The sequence below is a fragment of the Argiope bruennichi genome, chromosome 5, assembly GCF_947563725.1.
Source record: "Argiope bruennichi chromosome 5, qqArgBrue1.1, whole genome shotgun sequence".
In the NCBI taxonomy this organism is placed as follows: Eukaryota; Metazoa; Arthropoda; class Arachnida; order Araneae; family Araneidae; genus Argiope; species Argiope bruennichi.
Window position 1 is genome coordinate 61,372,176 of NC_079155.1, and position 23,573 is coordinate 61,395,748.

General features: G+C 29.0%; 1 protein-coding gene across 1 annotated transcript; it reads left to right on the forward strand.

Moving 5' to 3' along the window:
• Positions 1-5,723: 5,723 nt before the first annotated feature.
• Positions 5,724-23,052, forward strand: LOC129968278 (cytochrome P450 1A5-like). Its single transcript, XM_056082134.1, has 3 exons — positions 5,724-5,914; positions 21,199-21,383; positions 22,874-23,052. The coding sequence occupies exons 1-3, from the start codon at positions 5,724-5,726 to the stop codon at positions 23,050-23,052; spliced, it is 555 nt and encodes a 184-aa protein (XP_055938109.1).
• The last annotated feature ends 521 nt before the right edge of the window (positions 23,053-23,573 follow it).

A 23,573-nucleotide genomic window follows, 5' to 3' on the forward strand; every position in this document is an offset into this window, starting at 1 on the left:
ATTGTTCAAAACTTGATAATAATGTACAATTTTGATACTGAAACCATAAGATGGATTTCACCCATCTCGTTTCATTCTTGATTTTTCATGTTCATATGCATATAAATAGACAAAGAAACTTTTAGTCAAGAGACTGTGTGCAAAATTTGGCAGAAATCTAATCTTAGTATTAAGATCACATATCGAATTATGATTATCTAGTTCATTGTATTTTGTCGTCACCTCTGAAAGATAAGATCACATATTCCATCTACTGGAGATGACGGTTTTGCGCATACACTTATTCAGTTATAGAAATACGACTAATAAAAAAAATCTAAAAGTTAAAATTTTTTGACAATTACTGTACGTTCATTTTGTGTAAATCTTATATGACAGGAAAAAAATCTAAATTTTAAACTCTTATTTGCAGTATCTGTTAATGGAGCCCAGAACATGCTATATAGGGTGTTCTAAAAAGATTGAAACAGAGATAAGTGGGCTATGTAAATTGAAAAATAGTTCGAAATAGGGAGCAAAATACGACTACATAAATAAAAAAAAAAATATTCCAGTTAATTTTCAAAAAATTACACTTTTTAAAAAATTTTATGCGACTCATCTAGACAAATTCGGTTTAGTAGAAAGTTTTTCTTTTCCATTTAACAAGATTTACTTAAGCTACAATGCTTATCATTATTTAATAAATGTTTCATAAACTGATTTTAATTTGTAAATGAATTTTGAATTATTGCAACAGACAAATGTATCAATGACGGAATAAATCTCATGGCAACTTCATGTGGGGAATATAGAACTATTTTTTTTTTTTTAAATCTTTCATTCAAGGTGAGGAAGCCAGTATGTGTATCACTAAAGTTATAGGATTTATTATACATCATAAAGGGTATATACTAAGAAGGAAGGAATAAAAATGAGGGAAGGAAGTATTTGTACATATTTTTGAAAAGAATTTATCTATCTAACTTGTTTGCAGAGTTACAATTTTAAGGAATTTTGTTTCATTTCATGAAACCGACATTGTTAACATCTGTTTCCAGAGAATAAAACAGGTATATTTGATGAAGAATTAAGTAATCTAGACAAATTCGGTAAAGTAGAAAGTTTTTCTTTTCTATTTAACATGATCATTAGTACCCCCCTCCCCCCACACACAAAACTGCATTTTCAAAAACAAATGTATTATGATACAGAAAAAAAAAATGACTTATCTCATTCTTCGCAACACTTTCTTCAGTAAAAAAAGGGGCCTTATATAAATTGGTATTGGAAATCTTTAGATCAAAAATCTCCAAAAAATTGCAAATACTCTTAAAGAAAAATTTAATAGACAGAGGTAAACAGTGGCTTGCTTATATACGTAGAGGGGCGTATGTGGCCCTCAAATTCATTTTATGCGGTCTCGTAGTTTATGTATATATAAAAAAATTGTCATTGCAAATAGACAGACATTTAATAAAAAGTATTTTAGAAGGATCTTGTGATTTTTTTAAAAAAAAATTCTAGTAGAGTAAAAATATAGAAACACAGTAATACAAATATAAGTTTAGAGCTTAGAATATGTTTCGAATTTAGCATTTTGAGTGAAAAGCAATTTGAAACTCTCTAGTCAAACAATTTTATCTGAAACTGATGCAAAATTATAAAAATTAAATACAGATCTCCCAAGACAAATGAAAATCTGCAAATGTTCGTAACACTGTTGTATAAGTTTTATTTTATCACAATTATGCTATATCGTATTATTAATACTTACATTTATTAAAGATTCACTACAAATTAAAATTACATTTAATAAAATTATCAGTAAATTCATTTAATACGAAAACATTAACACAGTTTAAAAATTAATAATTACATTTCAGTATTTATTATGCATTATATGAAGTTGTAGTTTATAAAGATATTTTGTCATATAATTGCAAATACAACAGCTTGGTTCTTAAGTTCACTTTTATACTAAATTTCGGATCTTAAAGAATTTTTAGTGAAAGTAGCACTGACATAATGGGGCAAGTTAAAGAAAATACTGAAATATAACTGAAAAAACGCAATTCACAAAGCATTCTCAAAATACTTCCCGCCAACTCCAATATATAATTGAGATATTTTAATAATACTTCTGCAAATATTTGAGTTCTTCTTCAGTAATGTTGCTAGCATCGATTATCTTTTGTTTAAGGTCTGATGTGTTTAAGGTGCGAGTATTATAAATTAGTGTTCGAAGTCGACCCCAACCCCTCCCCCCCCAAAAAAAAATCGAGTGGCATTAGATTAGGGGATATGAAGGGGACATATTATGTGGCTTTTTTCAAACTGATCCATTGTTTATCAAAGTTTTCATTGAGCCAGTTTGTCCTATTTATAACCCTATGCGCTGGAGCTCCATCTTCTTAAATAAACATATTTTTTTATAAATGATATTGTGTATTCTCCAAAAACTCAGTTAATATATCATTTAAAAAACGCTGCATATATTTTGGGGTTGTAAACATACCGTCATAGGGGTAACTTCAAACAAAACTTCAAAGCAAGGCCTCTCGGTTTTCTATTCCAAATTCCAGTTCTATGAACACAGAAAACAATTTTGATGATATTTTTCTTGCACACAAAGTGGTATTGTATTATTCCAATAATAATCGCTGAATGTATTTATTTCTCCATTTTTCAGGATAAATATGCACTTTTAGAACAAATGAAGTTTTACTATCACATAATGCTTTAATTCACATAAAGATAATGTTGTCTTAATTCATATAAAGATAATGTTTTGTCTTAATTCATATAAAAATAATGTTTTGTCTTAATTCACATAATGTTTCAATTTATAAATAATGTTATTATTCATCAATCACAAAGAACTAATTGTTCGTTCACTATAACATTTTAAAATTGATAAAATAAGGTTTGCTTGATTATTTAACCTTTTTTTCCGAATTTCTTGAAGGGAATAAAGTTCATCTTTTGCGAGTGTATTCGTGATAAATTGATTTATTATCATAATCATACTTTGCAGGAATTTAATTTTATTTTTTCTTGTAGAATTAGTAATATACAGTGGTAGTTTTTAAGTACAGCAAAGAGAAAACAATAAGGAGTCATACTAGCACAGGCGATACATCTGTAAAAATTGCAAACATTTATTAAAAAAATATTTTTTTACGGAAATAACATAACATCTTCACTAACAAAGTCATGAAATATCAATAAAATAACATTATATTGTCAATTTTAATAAACAGTCCGAAAATGTTTCGGATCAAATAGCCCCGAATTGGAAGGCTGACAATACATTTCTACTAATTAAAAAGGAGAATGTATATGTATTTCTCTGTCTATAAAGTATCGTTTGTCTTAAAGCAGCCAAATTTAGCACAATTGAATTTTAGCGGATAAGAATGTGCACATCGAAGAAATTTTTAGAAATTTTAATTGATTAAAAATTAATAGAGATTTTTGAATTTTACAGCTATAACTTCGGAAAATATTATTGAATAAAAATAGCTTTTATATTAATATAAAATTCAAATTTTAAATTTAATTAATTTAAAAGAATTTCATCATAAATTACAAAAATACCTATTTCCGAAACGTTGAATATGAGAAGTAGGAAATTACAATCAACCTTTATGCTTTTGAAAAAGATAAAATAATCAATCTCATTATCAAACTTAAGGATTATTCACGTATTTACTTTATTATATTTTAATTTGTTCACGGGAAATCAGAAGGTACTGAAAAATATTTTACTTCAGTATCGTTTTTCCCACTTATATAAATGAATACAATTGATGAAGATTATGTTTAAGAGCAATGTCGCGTACACGATTTAATTTAAAACTTTCAGCCTAACAATTTCTGGTAAAAAACGCAAACGATAATTTAAGCAAATTCTTTCAGAACTCTTTTTTTTTTTAAAATATCAGTTTCATTAAAATTCTTTTGTTATAATTGTGACTTACTTTGTCATAAGCAAATTTGCCTAGTTCCACATCAATCTTAAGGATTAAAATAATCTGATTTCCAGTATTTTGGTAATTAAAGAAGTTTTGTTTATAATATTTTGACGATACTAAATGCTGATGCAATAAATAATGTAAAGAATTTCGCTTTTGTTAATTATAGTTTACTATTTAAATTAACCAGTTGAAGTTACCAGTTATAATTGAATGAAATAAGAAAGTTTTACACACTCATTTTGCTTTTCTGATATATTATAATGGTATAAATAATTCAATATGTAAATTAGTTATTACATTATAATAATAGAGATTAAAACAATAAAGACTTATGTACTTGAAGCGATTTTTGATTGTTTTTAGTTTTTATAAAATTTTCGTCTTTAATGGAACTCTCTATCTACGACTTTTTAATCCCTCTTTTTATAAAAACAAGTGATTATTTATATGTTTCTTACACAAATCGACTGTTTTTTCTTGCCATAGTTTGAGGAAATTTGTATTCAGTATTTTGTATTGAGGAAATTTGTATACGGACTTTGAAAAAAAAGAGAGAGGTCACTGAAAACTTTCGAAAATCTAAAAGTTAATTAAAATGCAAAGAAAATCTGTTTTTGATGTCTGTCTCAGCTATATCCTCTGATAATATTACATCATGAAAAAAATATTTTTTATACTATTTTAAAGCTCAAAAAATTATCCTTTTAATAAAAATTTTATTTGCGTACAATTTTCTATCTAAATTTTACTAAATTTTTAAGATTTAATTCACAACAATGTTTTTAGAGTTATGATGAAATTCGAACTAATTTCAGTATTATATCAAACCTTTCAATTGCGTTCTTCCACCATTACTAAACTAAGATAAAAAAAAAAAATCTCTGCAGAATTTTACTTCCATTTTTATTTTGTAATATATATATATATTAATTTGCAAATGCAGTAATTTGTCGCAAATTTATTCTTTTTAATTCATATTTTTCAATCTTATAACAAGTTGAAATTTTAAATATATCTATTTCTTATTAATAGTTAAACAGTCAGGAAATCCAATATTCCGAGCAAATTGGCTGGTCTCCAAAGGCAGCTAATACAGGAATAAGTTTCGACGTGAAGATATATTTAAGTCAGTTCAATTTGACTTCAGTTTTATTAAGTCTGTCAAATTTTTTCTAAAAGAAAATCTTACCTTCATAACAAAAAGAGAGATCCCATAAATCCCCTTTTTAGCATCCGGTGTCAAAACGACTGACTGTTTTTCATATTTTCCTAGCATTAATACTGTTGGCTATTAAAAATTTATCAAAACTTGTTTATGATCCATCAGAGCGTCGAAGACATAAAAAAGCAGCAATTCCATGTAACTAGGATGGGATATTACAGCAGTTCTAAAGAGAAAAAGTGGATCGATACATAACCTTATGTTTTATGCAATCACTTAGAACTTATTTCTACTAATGACGAATACTTGCTAGTTCTTCACCATCTGTTGTAACTCCACAAACAGTTTCTGTTTTGATGTGTGACTGAAAATAAAACATGATTTTATGACGCTATAAAAACCATAATGATATTGATTAGGAATCTACTTATTGCAGAATTCAACTTCGAAATAGGAGTTGTGCAAAACACAAAGTATTTTCAGTATTCTTGTGTTCGAGAAAGACCATGCCATTTTTTTGGTCAGATAGATAAAACATGCTGTTGTATTAATTTGGCATCTAATATAATAGTTGTTAAAGTTTTTTTTTTTTTTTGTTAAAAATGGGGACTATTGCTCTTATTCTCTGTTTTGGTGTTGTAATTTGGGTTCTGCTCTGGTCAACGCTACAAAAGGGTGGTCAAACTCCACCTGGTCCCACTGGATTACCTGTGTTGGGCTATCTTCCTTTCATGGGATCTAGACCTCATCTACTTCTTCAAAAGTTAGCTAAAATTTATGGATCAATATTCAGGTAAGCTCATATGAAGATCTATAACAGGTATTTTCAAATCATAAAATTTGCTTAAAAGATGAATGTTCATTAATTTTTAAAAAAATCAACTTTGTAAATATATGCAATATATGAAGGGAAATGTTACATGATTTTTGATGTTATGCTTTAATTCAACGTTTTTGAAATTGTTTATTATTATTCTAATATTCTTCGATTTATTTGTCATTTTCACGGTTTGAACCCTTTGAAAATTATATAAAAAGCATTAATGCATAGGATGACTGAATTTGTCGGAGGCTTTTGTCTAAATCTTAAATCTATATTGTGATTTACTGTTCATTACCAGCTATTCTTATTATACTAATTATAGCCTGAGAAAACTAAAGTTAACTGTACGGTGAGATTGTGCATAGCATCTTGGCACTAATTAAGTACTTCTGAATATGATCCTAATTAATATAAAAATGAATGGCGTTTTTCAAAAGAATTCAGTGTTAATATTCGGAAACTGATATGCTACGAAGGGTGTCTGAGCTTTCCCTGTGGTTTCTAAGAAGTGTACAAATTATTATTAGAATTTGTCTATTGTTTGTTCAGCTTGAACTTTGAAGGTGAATAACAGTGATTTCAGCATGACTTCTAGTGGGAAAAAAAACTCTCTGAAACGAATTATTTACCAAAATTACTAAGATGTTCCATTTGTAATGGAAAACATATTTGTAATGTATATAAACAAATAAGATCTCGATTTTCCAAATTTTCGTTGCATTTATTTGCGAATAGATAAATAAGGTTGAAGAATATAGTATTAATTTATTTGGATTGAATTTAATGGAAAGAAATTAGTGTATATAATAGAAGTTTAGTTATTCATTCAATATATGCACATGCAATATGAATTCTTACAATTTATTTCTCAGTTTACGTTTGGGAAGCCAAAACTTGATAATTTTAGATGATCTCTCATTTGTCAAGAAAATTCTTTTGCAGCAAAGGCTTTTAGACGAAACACGTAAGTATATGTTTACTATTTGCTTTATTGAATTATCTAATAAACAAATAAAATCAAAACACACATTGCCCCTGAGTTATGATAGAATTTGCCAATATGTCCTTTTAATCACGCACACAGAGTTTTAAAATACGGCATTGCATTGATATTTATGAAAAAAAAATAGCTCATTAAAATTTTTTTGAATTTAACATGTTTTAAGAAATGATGATGGTGCGAATGACATCAGCATGATGTCATTAAGTTTATAGCTCTAGCATTTCACACTAAATCAGGAAAAGAAATTCATTTGATCAAAATTACTATCTAATTCCTAATTGAAAAATTGAAAACTACTATGAAAGGGAAACTAAATGTATTATCTATACTTATAATAAAGCTCAATGTGTGTGTGTGTGTGTGTGTGTTGGCGCTCTACAGGCCAGGTTATTTGACATACAGCTATCAAATTTGGTACATGTATACCTTAGAGGTCGGGAATGTGCACCTGGGGTCCCTTTTTTTGAAATTTTAATTAGAATTTTAATTATTAATTAAAAACTAACTTTCCCGCCAAAAAAATCTCATTTTCCCCACCGCCAACTTTTCCGCCAAAAAAATCTTCCATTTTCGCCATCGCCAAATGAGTAAGGCTTCCGGGTTTTTTTTCTCCCAACAGTAATGAGGCTAGGGTTAGTATTTTTCGGCGGATTATTTCAAACGATTCTGTTTATTTTCTTAATGTTTGATGCATTTAAAATTAAACATTGTTAATTAATCGATCCTTCTGATTCATTCTGAAGTACTTTTGAATTAAAATAAAACAGAATAAAGGAAATTAAAAATTTCTAATCCGCATAGCGTTACCCCAACTGGCGTAGAAAAAAAATCACGTATTTGCGTTACGTAACTGGCGTTGAAAATTCACGCATGCGCTTTGTGTTCTGAATTCCGTATTGTGTTGACGAATCATTATCAACGGATGCGGACTGGATTTAAATTTTTTTTAGGTTCGTTGCATGTTTTTGTAATTAAAATGTATTTATGTTAGTTATATATTTTTTGTATATGCTTATAGTTTTAAGTGCATCGTTTTTTAAGTAGTTTTTTTAAAACCTGTTTTCAACCGTCTATTTTAAACGATTCGTTTCATTTTCTTAGTGTTTGATGCATTTAAAAGTAAACATTGTTAATGAATCGATCTGCTCATGATGAATCTAAGAAAATTTTGTTGACAAATTCTTGAGATAATACGTAAATTGAAAAAGATATTCTTTAGTGCCCATAAAGTTTAAACGCTGAGTGACTCTATTTTCATTAATCAGATTATAAAAAAATTCTTTGTTTCAGTAAAAAATATTATTATATTAATTGCAGATTAATTCTTTCCACTTTAATTTAAAACATAAATTCTACGGGTGCTAACAGAAAATGAGAGAGATACATATTACGTTATGACTGAAGGCCTTTATAATATTATGAGTGAATTATATGACTGTCAAAATTTGAAGTTTTAAAATATTTTGATGAAGAAGCTATTAAAGTAGGAATTGCATAAAATATTTAAACATAAAAATTTTAACGAACATTAAGATTGGCGAACCGGTTGGTCGACAAATTCTTGAGATATTACATAAATTAAGAAAGATATTTTTTAGTTCCCATAAGGTTTAAATGCTCAGTGACTCTGTTTTCGTTAATCATGTTATTAAAAAAATTAACATTTATTGACGAACACGAACACACTGATATTAACCGTTACTCTGATTAGATGTTATAAAATCTGAATAGATAAACATAAACGTGTTAACAGCTGTGCGCCGGTTTCTATGGCAACACAGCTGGAAAGGGAAAAGAAGTTTCCGAAGAAAATTCACGCATGCGCATTGTTCTGATTGTTGTCATGACAACCACTTTCAACAGACGATTTAAATTATTTTTAGGTTAGTTACATGCTTTTGTAAGTAAATTGCATTTATGTTAGTTATATATTTTTTGTATATGCTTATAGTTTTAAGTACATCGTTTTTTAAGTAGTTTTTTTTAAACCTGTTTTCAATGATTTAAATTATTTTTAGGTTAGTTGCATGCTTTTGTAATTAAATTGTATTTATGTTAGTTATATATATTTTTTGTATATGCTTATAGTTTTAAGTACATCGTTTTTTAAGTAGTTTTTTTAAACCGGTTTTAGACCGATTATTTTAAACGATTCATTTTATTTTCTTAGTGTTTAATGCATTTAAAATGAAACATTGTTCATTAATCAATCTGTTCATGATGAATCTGAGAAATTTTGTTGACAAATTCTTGAGATATTACATAAATTAAGAAAGATATTCTTTAGTGCCCATAAAGTTTAAACGCTCAGTGACTCTATTATCAGTAATCATATTATTAAAAAAAATGCTTTGTTTCAGTAAAAAATATTATTATATTAATTGCAGATGAATCATTTACACTTTAATTTAAAGCATAAATTCTACGAGGGGTAACAGAAAATGAGAGAGATACATATTACGTTATGACTGAAGGCCTTTATAATATTATGAGTGAATTATATGACTATCAAAATTTGAAGTTTTAAAATATTTTGCTGAAGAATCTATTAAAGTTGGAATTGCATAAAATATTTAATTATTAAAATTTTAACGAACATTAAGATTGGCGAACCGGCTGGTCGCCAAAGGCGGCTAGTAAAGAATAGTCACACACACACACACACACACACACACACACACACACACACACACACACACACACACACACACACACACACACACACACACACACACACACACACACGCACACACACACACACACAAAGATACTGTTTCTGTCAAAGTATCCGGAGGAGTTGAAAGACAGTTATTGCCCCATAATGAAGGCGAGAAATAAAGATGAGTTCGAAGGGCACCAGAAATGGTACAGCCCATTCTACAGAAGGTACATCGCTTCATTTCATTGATGGTAGTTTATCCCAACAACAATTTTCCTTATAATGAAGCGACGCCCTGTTTGCTTAGTCGATAGTTTCTCATCCTTCTGTCAGTTGCCCTACTGTGAGAGCAATTGATCTGATGGAGGCAAGGGGTGGAGTACTTGAATGATTGTCATCACGGCAGTATGGAGGTGGGAGCTAAAATTGGATTTTTCTCCTCGATCACCAGCACTGTTCAATCCCTCTTTAAGAGGTACTTTCAGTCATTAGAACTTGATTCCACAACTTTAATATGGTGAGTATAGAATCAAGAACCAACCACCATGTGGTAAGCATTCCATCATCATAACTGAAATGCTCCTAGATGTTTGCAACTGACGAAGGAAAACGAAAGCATATTCACTCATTCTGAATTCAATCGAATATGAAACAAATATTTTTGATACCGTAGTTACGGTGTCGCATTAAGGACATTTAGGATACACTTGCAAGAAAAATTACAAAGAATTTGCTGGAATACATATTATTATCTGTTATCAGATTTATAATTCGTTATAGCTTTAACTGGCATCTAACTGGCCAAATCTGTAATGTTGCTTCCCAACATGGTTAGTTCCATCACTGGGAAGAACGTTTTACAATCAGCTCTGTTGGATGCTGATCTGATGCCGAATTAGTGACCCCCCCCCCCCGAGATTGGCGACAAATGGTAGCCAAGTTACCATTTGTCACAAGTTGTTACCAATAGTAGACATTATGTACAAGAATCGGTGATAAAAGTGACGTCCGTTTACATCGCGATGCAAGTGCAAAGGAGACTGAAATTTTTCCTTTCAGTAACTTTACTATGAGATTTTGACAGGGATTTCTTTGTCATGTGTCGATTTAGGAAAGGGAAATCTTAGGATCTTTAGAGAATGTTGTAAGCATTAAGTACTTTTATCACTTCATTTGGAGCTTGAGAAAATGCTGAGCCCAGCAGTTTTAGAGAGCGCGTATAGAATGAATTAAATAAAAAGATGGATTTGGATCAAGAAATAGAAGAACATTTCATATTATATATATATATATATATATATATATATATATATATATGTAAGATCATAAAATTAGTTTAGTCTTATGTTTATTATTTATAAAATTCGTTAATTATATTCGCTATTATTTTTTATTTTCATTAAAATTTTATTTAATACGTCTCTCTTTAATTCATTCAACGTAATTCAATATTTTCCCCAAATATCATATAATCCATATGTTCGTATATATCTCATGGAATTCACAAACTGATTTTCAAAAAAATTATCACACTTCGATATATCTTTTCATAATATCTTTTGTATGTTATGCAATGATTCACAAATCAGATGATAAGGAAGCCATGCCGCACAGACTTCAATTGTAAAAATTTATGATTATTAGGTAAAAATATGCTTATATAAAGAGGTATTGTGTTGATTTCTATTGTTCAATTGTCTCCTCTCATAGTCTAAAAGTTGTTTTCTTAAACCATCTGTGTATTGTTTTCTTAGGAAATGCTTAAATATGATTTCAAAATTATTGAATTTGTGAGAAAAGAAAGAAAGGAAAAAAAAATAGCGAAAAAAAAATTAAAAAGAGTTCCATAAAAGGAAGAATGGAATTGGAGAAATTTCCAACTTTGAATTTGAATTTAAAATTTGAGATACAGAAAGTGTTTCATATTTTCGTAAAACACAAATTTCATGAAAAAGACAAGGAAGTTACTTATAGTGACAATAATGAAAATTTCATACAAATGTATGAAAATCGAGGTAGAATTTATAAACATGATTTAAATTCGATGAAGCAATCTGGAAAATAATGCACCAAAAGGAAATTTATAAATACAAAGATGAATGTTTGCTTGAATGATCTGTAAGTTTTTACAGCTCTTGGAGGTTTTTGATGAAATTTTGTATACGTACTCCTCAAAATAAGATAAAGGTCATTGTTGCCTTTTCAAAAAAAAGTACTTAACAATTTAGAAAAAGTTTGCTTTTTTTATTTAAAAATTTATCTTTTAAGTTCATTTTAAAATTATAGAACTTTATATAAATGTATATATTGATTCTGCGCAATTTTTTCTCCTAATTTTAATAATTTTGTAAAATTTGATATACAATCTGAGAGAGGTTTGTATTTTTATGATGAAATTCTGGTTAATTTTTCAGCGTGCTTTTTCTAATGATAAAATTAATATAAAAATAATGCCTTAGGATATAAGTAAAATTTTGACTTCCGCTTTTACTTTCATTGTGTATATATATATATATATATATATATATATATATATACACAAACTTTTTCATTTGCTGGCACAATAATTGACAATAGTCCTATTACAATAATTTCATGTTTTCAATGCATAACAAAGTTAAATTTTAAATGAATAATAATAATTATTTGACAGGAAATCCATAATAATTCTCCATAATGATAATAATAATTGTTTAAAAAGTCCAATATTCCCGGTAACAAACTGGCAGTCAAAGGAGGCTAGTGCTAAATTAAACAAAAAAATATTAATTAAAAAAAAAGGTTTTACTAATAGGAGTTTTTGAAAATTGAAAATAAGACATTATTTTACACTCCACTTTAATTGGTTGGCTATCTTAGCGAATAAGTGAATAAAATGGAAAGAAAAATTTCTGATATATATTGCTGGCTTCTGAAGCAGAATCAGACCACACATGAGATCACGAAAGATCCCAGAGAATCTCTGCTAGCAATCATAACATTAATTCTAATAATAAAAAGTAATTTTTAATATACACTTTTATTTTGTATATGCCTAAATTCCCATATACAATGAAATTTTTTAATAGCACAGTTTTTTTTAGTAATATTTTAAGGTAAGTAGTTTTCTGTAGCCTTAAGGCCAGCCGATTCTTATTTATATCAAGATAAAGAAAAATCTTCATAATCTTACAGGCATTCGATAGAGCGTCGCCTGAAATCCTGGGAGAGATTTATTTAAAGAATATTAAATTAGAATTGGATTCTAATTAATTCCTTAGTATTTACTTAGATTAAAGTATCACAACCGTAGGAATTAATGAATTTTATTCGAAGCAAAATATGTCAACATTTTCTTGGAAACTACCTTAAAAAATAAAATGAACTATTTCAGTAATGATAATAATTATAAGTTCTAGTTGTTGCAATGAAATTATCTTAAAAAAAATCAAAGAAGAATCAAACTCTAGTTTCAAAACGTCGTAGCATAATAATGTCTTAGGCCTGATTCATCAATCTTCATTGTAAATAATATTTCAAATTATATAACAGTGAAAGATTTCTCTAAAATGATTATAATTTCTATTTTGGACTTTTTAGTTTTCGTTCAAAAGAATGAACCAGTTCTTTCTTGATGATAATATCTCAAAATTTCTATTATTTCTAGTTAATGAGAGCAGTTCTACTAATTTATGGAAAAGCTGCATTTTCCTGTTACAATTTCCTTGGCTAATAGAAAGTTTCAAACCTAAACATGAAAAATACTTACTTAAATGTAAACAGGTAAGCATTCATGTTCATTATGACGAAAATAAAACCTTAATATTTTTCTGATTTCAAAATAACTAAAATTTCAACAAAATTGTTTAAAAGAAGGCTATTGGCTATTACTATTAAAGAAGAAAATGATTAAAAAAATTCAATAAAAATTGGAGTATGTTGTGATTAAAAACTAATCGTTGTCCTTATAAAGAATGAGAAATACAATAATAATAGAATGTAATATCCAATATAATTTTTCATTTATACAGAGCTATTAACTAATCAAAGTTGATAATCAAAATTCTTTTTATTTCCTTGAATGTGGCTATGTTGTTTTTAAAAATATAAAAAAGTAATTTATTGAAATTATTTGTTAAAGATCATTTGTGGAATTATTTTATTGCTTCCTGTCTTTATAGTGTCAATGTTATTCGCAAAAAATTGATATATCCCTGTATTCACATTAAAGTTGCAGAAAATATTTACGAAGCATTGAAATAATAATTGATAAAGTAGAAGGAGATCAAAATTAAAACACTCCTACTCTGAGCGCTCTCTATAGCGAACTACTTAACGTAAAGGTTTCGAAAGTGGCGAACATACTATCAAGACATAGAGGGAAGGATTACGCGAAAAAAAATTAATCCCAGAAACACCGATAGATGTCACTGTACAACAAAATAATAGACTGAAAAAACTCAAAATACGCATTTGTAACACATTTTATTCGAACGTATCAAACATTCAATCACAAGGACCTTATCGATGCTTACCAGCTTGTTTAATTGCCGATTCTAATGGGTCGATTGAGATGCTTCTCACAAGCAGAGTGATACTGTCTTTCAAATCTGCCAAGGTTACCAGACGTCCTCGATAAAGAAGATTTTTTAAAAAATTCCCAAAGACAGAAATTGCAGGGAATAAGATGTGTAGAACGAGATGGTTAGACTAATTACTAATCAATAGTAAAATGTTGCTGAAGAAAATGCTGTACACAGAGTCCAATGAGTGGAGGCGCTTCATCTTGCAGAAAGGTAATTGAATCAAGACATTGGCGCTGTTGCATTTGGGGCGCAACAAAGTTTCGATCATGTTTTGGTACCTGCTGATCTGATTAAATCATCAAGTCGACGAAACTCTGGAAGTGCAGCTGCAGCATTTCCTTTGTTTTATTTCATAAAACAACTTCACAAGCAAAGCGCAATCACTGATAAGAATGACATTTTCCCAGATATACCCCTTTTATGCCCAGAACAGTAGCAGCAAACCAAGGATTTATTCAAATTTTCGTGCTTACAGTGCGGAATTGTAGTTAAAATGACAGTTTCAGTTTCTTCACTTTTCAATCTTTTTTTTTTCTCATTTCAGCAATAGAAACTAGAAAGGACAAATTCCATACCGCATGGTTTTTCTTCTTCTTCTTTTTTGTGATTATTTGTATTTTTTTAGCATATTTTCTGTTGAACAGCACTCTCTATCGGTGTTTCTAGAACTTATTTTTTTTCACGCAATCCCTTGCCCCATGTCTTGAATAGCATGTTCTTCAATTTTAGAGTCTTTACATTGAGTAATTCGCTGTATAAAGAGCGTAAGAATAGGGGTGTTTTAAACTTGATCAACTTGCATATTTTAATAATATTTAAAGAAGATGAAAAAATTTTGAATTAATTAATGTATCATTTGATATTTTTTAGAATACGATTCGAGACATCTTAAAGAATTTTAAAATTTCCGAATATTATCAAAGTTTTAACGACTGCTCTTTTCCTTTTGACAAGATTAAGAATAATACACGATTGAAAATCGGACAAAAAGGAAAACAGGATGGTTTGATAAACATTTTAATGAGAAGAAAGGAAAGAAAAAGAAAAGAAATTAAAGAAGATACACTCCAATATTTCTGCAATACAGCTTGGAAAATGCTTCATTATTTAAGCATTAGTAGTGGCATCCAACTTTCTCAAAATTTAAGGACTCTGGAAACATTCATCAGGTGAGTAGGATATATGTTCCCAAACTTCAATCAAGTTAGATAATTATTTCAATAAACATGTTTGGAAATACTTTGTAACCCATTCAAACCAGCTAGAGTGACCCAAAAATTTTCTCGCTTTCTCTTTATTAAATTTGTCATGCCAGGGAAAGCTTTGCATGGGATTGGCGTACACTAGTTACAAAATATTAACTCTTGGCGTGAATTTAACATTTTTACTTAATATATCGTGTCATTCCTGAAGAGTTATTCGGCGATTAATCCCTGGTATGCAGTTAATAGTATCCGAAAACAAAATTTGGGTTTTAGACACCATCTTCTAATACCCATTTTTTCCCCAGACCGATTGAAATAAAAAAAACAACAACAACCCGCATTTATTTTCACCAAGTTCCATACCAAATTTGATATATTTAAGTCATTGGGTTTTTGAAATATTGCGTTTACATTTTTCTGAAAGTACAGGCTGACAGGCAATCAACTCTTGGTTGATTTTGTCACAAAATTTGACAGGTTTTTACACTATAGATGCTAAATTTATGTTCTGAATATTATCTGGCAAACTCACTTCGTTTCGCAATTATCATGTTAATTTACATTCGAACAGCCAAACAGACGAACTTCCTCTCAACAGTTTTTACTCAAAATTTGATAGAAATTTGCACATTTGCTGTAAAGCGCGTATACCAAATTGCAATCGTTTAGTTCAAAGCATTTTTCAGTTATCTTTGTCACGGACAGACAGAAAGACAGACATTTTCCAAAAATGTGTTTCTCAAATTCAGGGAGGTCTAAAATGTAGAGATTCATCGAAACCTCGAATTCGAATTTCTTTATCACGCATACGAGAAAATACTGCCGAATTGAAAAGATGCACTGTCTGGTTTCTTAATCAAAAGATCGTAAGTTCGAATCCCGCTAGAGACAATGCGATTCACAGTCTGTGTAAATATTTAATTCCTTGATTTTATGTTTTCCTTTATTTCATGTTCCAGAAGATTCTTGATATTTCTTTAGTTTACCAGACAAGTGTTCTGGACTTTTCTTACTGTCTCCAGAAAAGTATTCTGGAACTTTCACTGCTAGTATAAAAGCAGAAGATTTGTCAGTCACTGTGTTCTCAGTTCAAAGTTGAGTTAATAAATTGCTTTAGCCCTACTTCTTGTGTGTGTGATTGAGTTCCATACTAAAGTACCTACGTGACAATATTAAAGAAAACGAAAAATAAATAAATAAACAAAATGTCAGAAAACTCATATATCAAAATCAAAACAGGCCGAGTTTCTTGTATATGTATAGACTATTACACGTTTAATGCTTAGATTCGTTTATAGCATCGACAAATGTTTACATAAAATCGGTACTGAAAAATACATTTTTATAAGTATTTATACTATGAAATAGATTTTCAAAATTATTTTCTATTTTTTTAGTTATTTTGTAACTTATTACATGAAATCAATCTTGAAATAAGGTAGCACTATGTTCATTGAATCAAAATTCAATCGATTTGATCTAATAAACGATAATTATGAAATATTAAATTTGCGTGTTGTCATCTCGAAAATCAAAATTACAAACTTACAAAATTCTAGTTTATCAAATACAAAAAAAAAAAAAAAAAAAAAATCAATTACAAAATTCCATCCTTACGAGTACAAACAAAAAAACAAGTGAAATTCAATAAAATGCATGGCAATGGAGTGCGCATTTACACCTTCTACTGTTTACCTTTGGGATTCGGAATTTTATGTACAAATTTGGTGACAAGAGTTTGTGTTAAATTTCACCAACGTGGTTCAATGCGGTTTGAATTACGAGGACCAGTTTATTTTTTAAACTTTTTGACAGACTACAAAAAAAAAAAAAAAAAAAAAAAGACAAGAGCAGAGAACAAAATGAATTTATACACAAACATGGTTCCCTTTCGACATCGTCCCTGTGAAGATTCAGGTATTTTCATATCGGTAGATCAGGTTTCTGATCTTCTCTTCGAGAAATGTTGTCACAAATAATGTGTAAAAAAATTTTAAAGCTATTTTTTTTTTTTTGCTCTGAAAATTCTTAAAATTTTTTTAAAGAAAAAATATTGAACAGGGAGGTTTAAATATCTGCCTTTCAAAGTCACAGTTTTGACATACCGGTCGGTCAGCTCGTTGTTGGATATTCCAGCATTCTCTGTTTCCTTTGAACCACTTTATAAACTCGCTATACAAAAATTTCTGTTGTGTCCTCATCTTTTTTATTGAGAATGTGGCTTAAAGCCGAATGACTTTTATCTTTTACTAGAATGGAAAAACTGGTTGCGAAACCAAAGCTTCTACACTAATGCGGAGATTCGAAGGTGCTTTAAGGTCCATGTCAAATCACAGTCGACAATATTCACTGAAGAGATGATCAAAAACCTGTTGCACTTACATAACAAATACCTGAATCTCCGTTTCGATTATGTTGAAAATTAACCATGTTTGTACATAACTTTGATTAAATTCATTTTTATTTTCAGTTCTTATCCTTTTTTATGGTTCATAGGATATAGAGATAAAAAAATCCCTGATCTTCATATATTTATATGTATACGAATGGGGCAGGAAATCCTCAGTTTTTATATAAACCCTACATACCAAATTTCATTTGTCATTTTTGTTATTCACTCAGGCAGAAGTAAGCACAATTTTCTCAAAATATAAGGAGGTTTTTAACATGGTGATTCATTAAACTCTTGTGGTCAAATTTTCAATATCATAATATTTTCTCTTTATTTACTTGATACAGGACAGTGAAAAGATTATTTTTTACTGAAACTTTATCTTATTGTTGACATATTAAGTTGTTTTAAAGATTTGTTTTCGAGCAACAAGAGAATTATTTTGGAAGGCACTTGGAAGTTCCGAACTGTTGTCTGATGACGTGGAAGATACTTGAGCTGGAAGCTCCCGTCTGAAATTTTCACATCGCACCAATGTAAAGACGTTTCTGCACGATGTCTGGTTTAATGCGCGCCATAATCACACTTATGACGGACCTACAAAGGAACCGGAGTTGAATTTGGAAATTTCAATTATCCATCAATAGATTGTCGGAGCTATTTATTAGTGAAAAAATTGTATAATAATTCAGATATGAATTTTAAAAAATTATTTCTTTTATATATTTCAGCTCCGAAGTGCAGAAACAAGAAAGACAATGGAATATTTTTCATGAGTTTGTAGAACTTTTCAAATTTCCGTACAAAGAAACTGATTTATTATTAAGTAAATATATGCATAATTTAATTTCCATTTACTAAAAAAACAATTGATAATACTATACTAAATAATATTTTGAATTTCAAAATTGCTTCAAAGTCAAATCATGACTTCATTATTTTTCCAGCCGAAGAAGAAATGAAAGATAATTTCAGATTTCTAGATTATATAAACTGCCAAATCCAGCAAACGATAATTGAATGGTTGCTTCTCGCGATGGCCACTTATAAAGATGTCCATCAAAAAATTCATGAGGCAACAAAAGAAACAAGAAACAATTGGTTGTCTATAAAATATCCCCAACTAAGCCATACCCACACAATCATCAAAGGACAGAGATCTACTTTGACTTATGTAAAAGCTGCCATTTTGGAACTTTTAAGATGGCGTCCTCCTTTTCCTCTAGGTATTTTGGGTGTGTAAGTATAAGGAATGCAATTTACTTTCTAATATTTCAGAAAACCTAAATTTAATTTATCTCAGTATATGGCTTGCAGGCAAATTGAATAAAATGAATATTTCTACAAATTTAAATGATTAAAATTATTTTAAAGTTTAAATTTATAATATGTAGTTGAAAATTAACAGTGACAGTCAAACAAATAGTTCTCATGAATTCTATAGGTACTCTAAATGAATGGTATTCAATCTTCCAGTAGTTGGGGCACATCTATGTATATTAATTTTAATATTTCGCTCTTTTGAGTTCTTTTTAGTGTCCTAGTACGCTTGATGTAGAAAAATCAATATTTGGAAAAAAACTGGGTCATTTTGTGAAGAAAATAAGCATAGGATTAGATTCCGAGGTAGCACATTACGTCTAAAAATGATCTAATTGAAGAGAGTGATACCTTAAAGAACATTCAGTAAATTGAATTTAATTCATTCTGTAAGCATTGTTGATGCTTCGAAAATCATCAATAATCAAATATGCTGATTTTGAATTTTTTTTCCATCTCTAAGATAATTTCTTTTAATATTATCTGCAGGCTTTACGGAGGGATTGAATGAATTTGTCCTGAATAAAGATTAAGAAAGATTTAAAACCATACCTTTAAATTATTATTCATAAATGAGTTCCAATTATCCCTCTGACCTGAGGTTAATGGAATGGTAAAATAATATAAATGATATGTTAAAAATGTACTTAAAAATAAATCAATATTTCGTAAGCATCATTTAATGTGACTTGATACTTTCCTTTTTCATTTATATATCGCTTCCTTCACGATTTTCATTGTTAGAATGGCTCATTCGAGTCCTTTTCTGAAATAGCTAATAAGTCTCACTGTAATATTCTTATTTCATTTCAACTGTTTCAAATTGAATTTAAAAGTGGAATAAAATTTTGGAAACAAAAGAAATGTTACACGTGAACACTAAAGTGTTACGAGTGTTATGACATGTTTTTGAATCACTTTGAACGATCCAGTATTCTCTTGACTATATATGATCCGATTTATACTTTGCTCATCTTATCAATAAGGTTGGACAAGATAGAAATTTTGCTACAAAGCAATGAATTTGCAGATTATCAATCTAATAAATTTTTAATCATAGAATTTCAAAATTTTCAATGCCATTTGAATTTATGACTTGCATGAATCAAAAGACGCTTTTCTTCCAAGTGAAGCTTTTTCTTTTGACGGGAGTTGAATCCATTTTTTGAACCATTTTGGTTGACGATCAGTACGCTTTAAAACGTCGATATTAGAATTACGATTGGATAAAATAATTCTCTTCATAAACATATTGAATATTTCAGTAAATGAACTTGCAAATTTTATGCAAAATTTCTCAAAATTTGTTTTGTTCCCGAGGCGTAAAAAAATCGCTGAATACAGAATGAAGTGACTCATTCACACTCCGTTTACAAACAAGGAGAAAAAATGATATGATGTTTTCGAAACAAGTACAAATATATGCTCGGAATTAACACTGCACGACGTTATTACAATGGAATTAAAAGATGTTGATGAGTTAATATATTAAAAAGTTTGGCTTGTTTTAGACATACTATGATGATATACAATATATGCTGAATGTCCAAGCTACTTTATGTTTTTTTCAAGGGTTAATAAATTGAAGTGTTAAAGCTTTATTTCAAATTTGACTGTAAAGAATATACAGTTTGGAATTCTACTTTAATTCTAAATATTTTTCATTTCAATAGCGATGGAAATCACTTTATGAGTAAAAGAGTGCCCCAATTTACTCAGAATTACAAACTAACAGTGAGATAGTTTGATATAACTTTGTGATAAGCTTTAAATTCAGTGAATGTCTCAATTTTAAATTGAGTGAATGTCTCAATTTTAAATTGAGTGAATGTCTTTATTATAAATCATCGGAACTCAATTATGCTAGTTATTTGAATATTGTTTTATCCGTTTTTCGTTTGCTTAGAATTCTTATTATTGAATAAAATTTCAAACAAATCAATTTAAAAAATATGAATGAGATATACCCCCCCTCCAATGAGTAATCACGCATTTTTCTGAATGTATTACTTAAAAGTGTAAATTTTTTATATACTTCCGCTGCAAGACTGACCTTTAGATAAATTTCTCAAAATTTGTTTCTGTAAATATAATATTTTAACTGTTTCAGGACGAGAACCGACATTGTACTAGATGGTTATTTTATACCAAAAGAGTCCTTGATGATTGCGAATACTTGGTCTATCCTTCACGATGTCGAGTGTTGGGGAGACGATGCAGATGCGTACAATCCAGAAAGATTTTTGAATCAAAAAGGAAATTTAAAAGCAGAATGCTTATTGTCATTATTTACAGGTAAAAGGAAAAATATATGAAAGATCTATTGCTAAGAATGTTTCATAATCACATTTCAGCACTTCTTCAGTATGATGATTACATGCTTAATTCATACTAATATTTTGCAATCAAAACAAGACTTTGTGTTTAATAATACAGCAATAAAAAAGCTATTTTTGATCCTTACTACTCAAAACTTGTTTTAAAAATACTATTATAGTAATAAATTTAATATCATCGAAATCTGATGCACCATATTATCAAGAAGTTTATATTATTTACACAGAAATAGTCTTTATATTAATTTTGCCAACCATTCTCAGAGATATATAACTCATCTTCTTTATGCAAAATTTTCCTCCTAAGAAATTAATAAAAATACATTGTGAAGCATAATTTAAAATGTCAAAGAAATGATCTATTGATGGTTATAAATAATAAGTAAAAATCACATATTTTTTTATAAATATTTAGAAAAATTTTCTATGCGAAATTTGTCTAGATATTTTTCGGGATAGATTTATACTCATTAAAAAGACCTTAACACTAAAATAGTCATTTTTCTATAATTGGATTTTAAAATTTTGATTAGCTTCTTAAAATAACAAATAAATATTGCACCTATGCAATTATGAAATATTTATTTATTTAAATACTTTTTTACCTGCAAGAATTCACTAAGAAAATTCTTCAGTAGTTGATTCTTCTCGTTGCAGAACTACAAAAATTATTGAATATTGTTTCTGTAGATGTCTTTCAAATATATACGATTTTAAATCCATTCGATTTTATGATCCAAAAATTTACAATGAAAAGAAAGGACAGATTATCATAACGAGGAGAAATTATCATCTAATGCATACCTCTTGATATGATAAATGTCTATTTCAATCCAAGGTGTATGAATACGAATTATGTTTTCTATTGTTGAAAATTTAAGCATAAATCAAAATAAGTGAAGCTAACCGTTCTTCAGGAGATGAACGAACAATGATTCTTAACTTACAGAAAAGGAATTAAATTTAAATAGAAAAACAATAGGCAGCAAATTTGTCCACATTTCTTGCTTTATTTTTGTTTAAATAACAATAAAACTCTCGAATTTATATATTTCTTACAAAAAAAAAATAATTGAAAAACGTATTTTAGTTTAAAATTGTTGATTGATAGTTTAATGATAGAAATACTCTAAATATTGTTTGGATGGTAAATATTTTTCGATAAGTAAATTGTTTATTTTTGCTGAAAACAAAAATGTCTCATCGAGACATATCTCATTCATTATCTTTCATGTTTCATTAAAATATTTGAGAATTCAAGTGAAAAATATCGCTTAACAGGTTATTTAATACAACACAGGATAATGTTTATTAATAGATTATTCACTATATAGCTTAAATAAATATTATTAGTTTGCATTCTTTGGATTATACATATACTTCTGACTTTTGTTTTAATTATTTTTTTAGTTGATATTTCTAATAATATATAATTATTCATTTTTTCAGGCAAAAACTTGCAGCTGAATCGGAATATTGTACAGCCTGATATGCTAAGAAATTTCTTGTCCATCCTTCACAAATTTAATATTAGCTTGTTTGATGGAAAATCTTCAGATATGGAAGGTGAACTCTTCATGAGACTTGTACCGAAGGAACAAGAATTGATATTGACAATAAGAAATTAAGTTTAGTTTAGTTAGTTTACTTATATTAGTGTCCCATTTTAAAGCAACAATAGCGCTATTTTGAGACGGACCTCGTAATTTTGAATCTAACGAGGATGAGCGAGGGATACGCCTGAGCTGGCACCTCCTCTCCAAACTTCCACACCACACCACATCAGTGAGAGGGCAATGGGCCCTGATGGATTTGGCGTGCACCAGACCCGCTTCTACGATGGTTCTTCGGGGGATTTGGGTCTCGAGCCCGAAACCCTCCGGTGCCGTAGCCAAGATCTTACCACCAGGCCACCGCGGCTCCAATAAGAAACTAAATATAGGATATAAATAACAAAAATCTTTTTGAATTTTAAAAACCATTCAGTTGCTATGTTCAATAATAGAATGCCATGAGAATAATTTCTTTATAAATATGCTTCTTATTACATGATGCTAAATTTCATGCAATGATATAAATACTAATTTCAGCCACAAATGAATAACGTACTTCGCACCACGGATATCTTGCCTTCTGTTTTGTTATTTTC

Bases quoted from the DNA above. Each gene is read 5' to 3' on its own strand.
- LOC129968278 (XM_056082134.1), top strand. From the start codon at position 5,724: ATGGGGACTATTGCTCTTATTCTCTGTTTTGGTGTTGTAATTTGGGTT. The intron at 5,915-21,198 runs GTAAGCTCATAT...TAACTGTTTCAG, and splicing joins ATTTATGGATCAATATTCAG to GACGAGAACCGACATTGTAC. The intron at 21,384-22,873 runs GTAAAAGGAAAA...TCATTTTTTCAG, and splicing joins CTTATTGTCATTATTTACAG to GCAAAAACTTGCAGCTGAAT.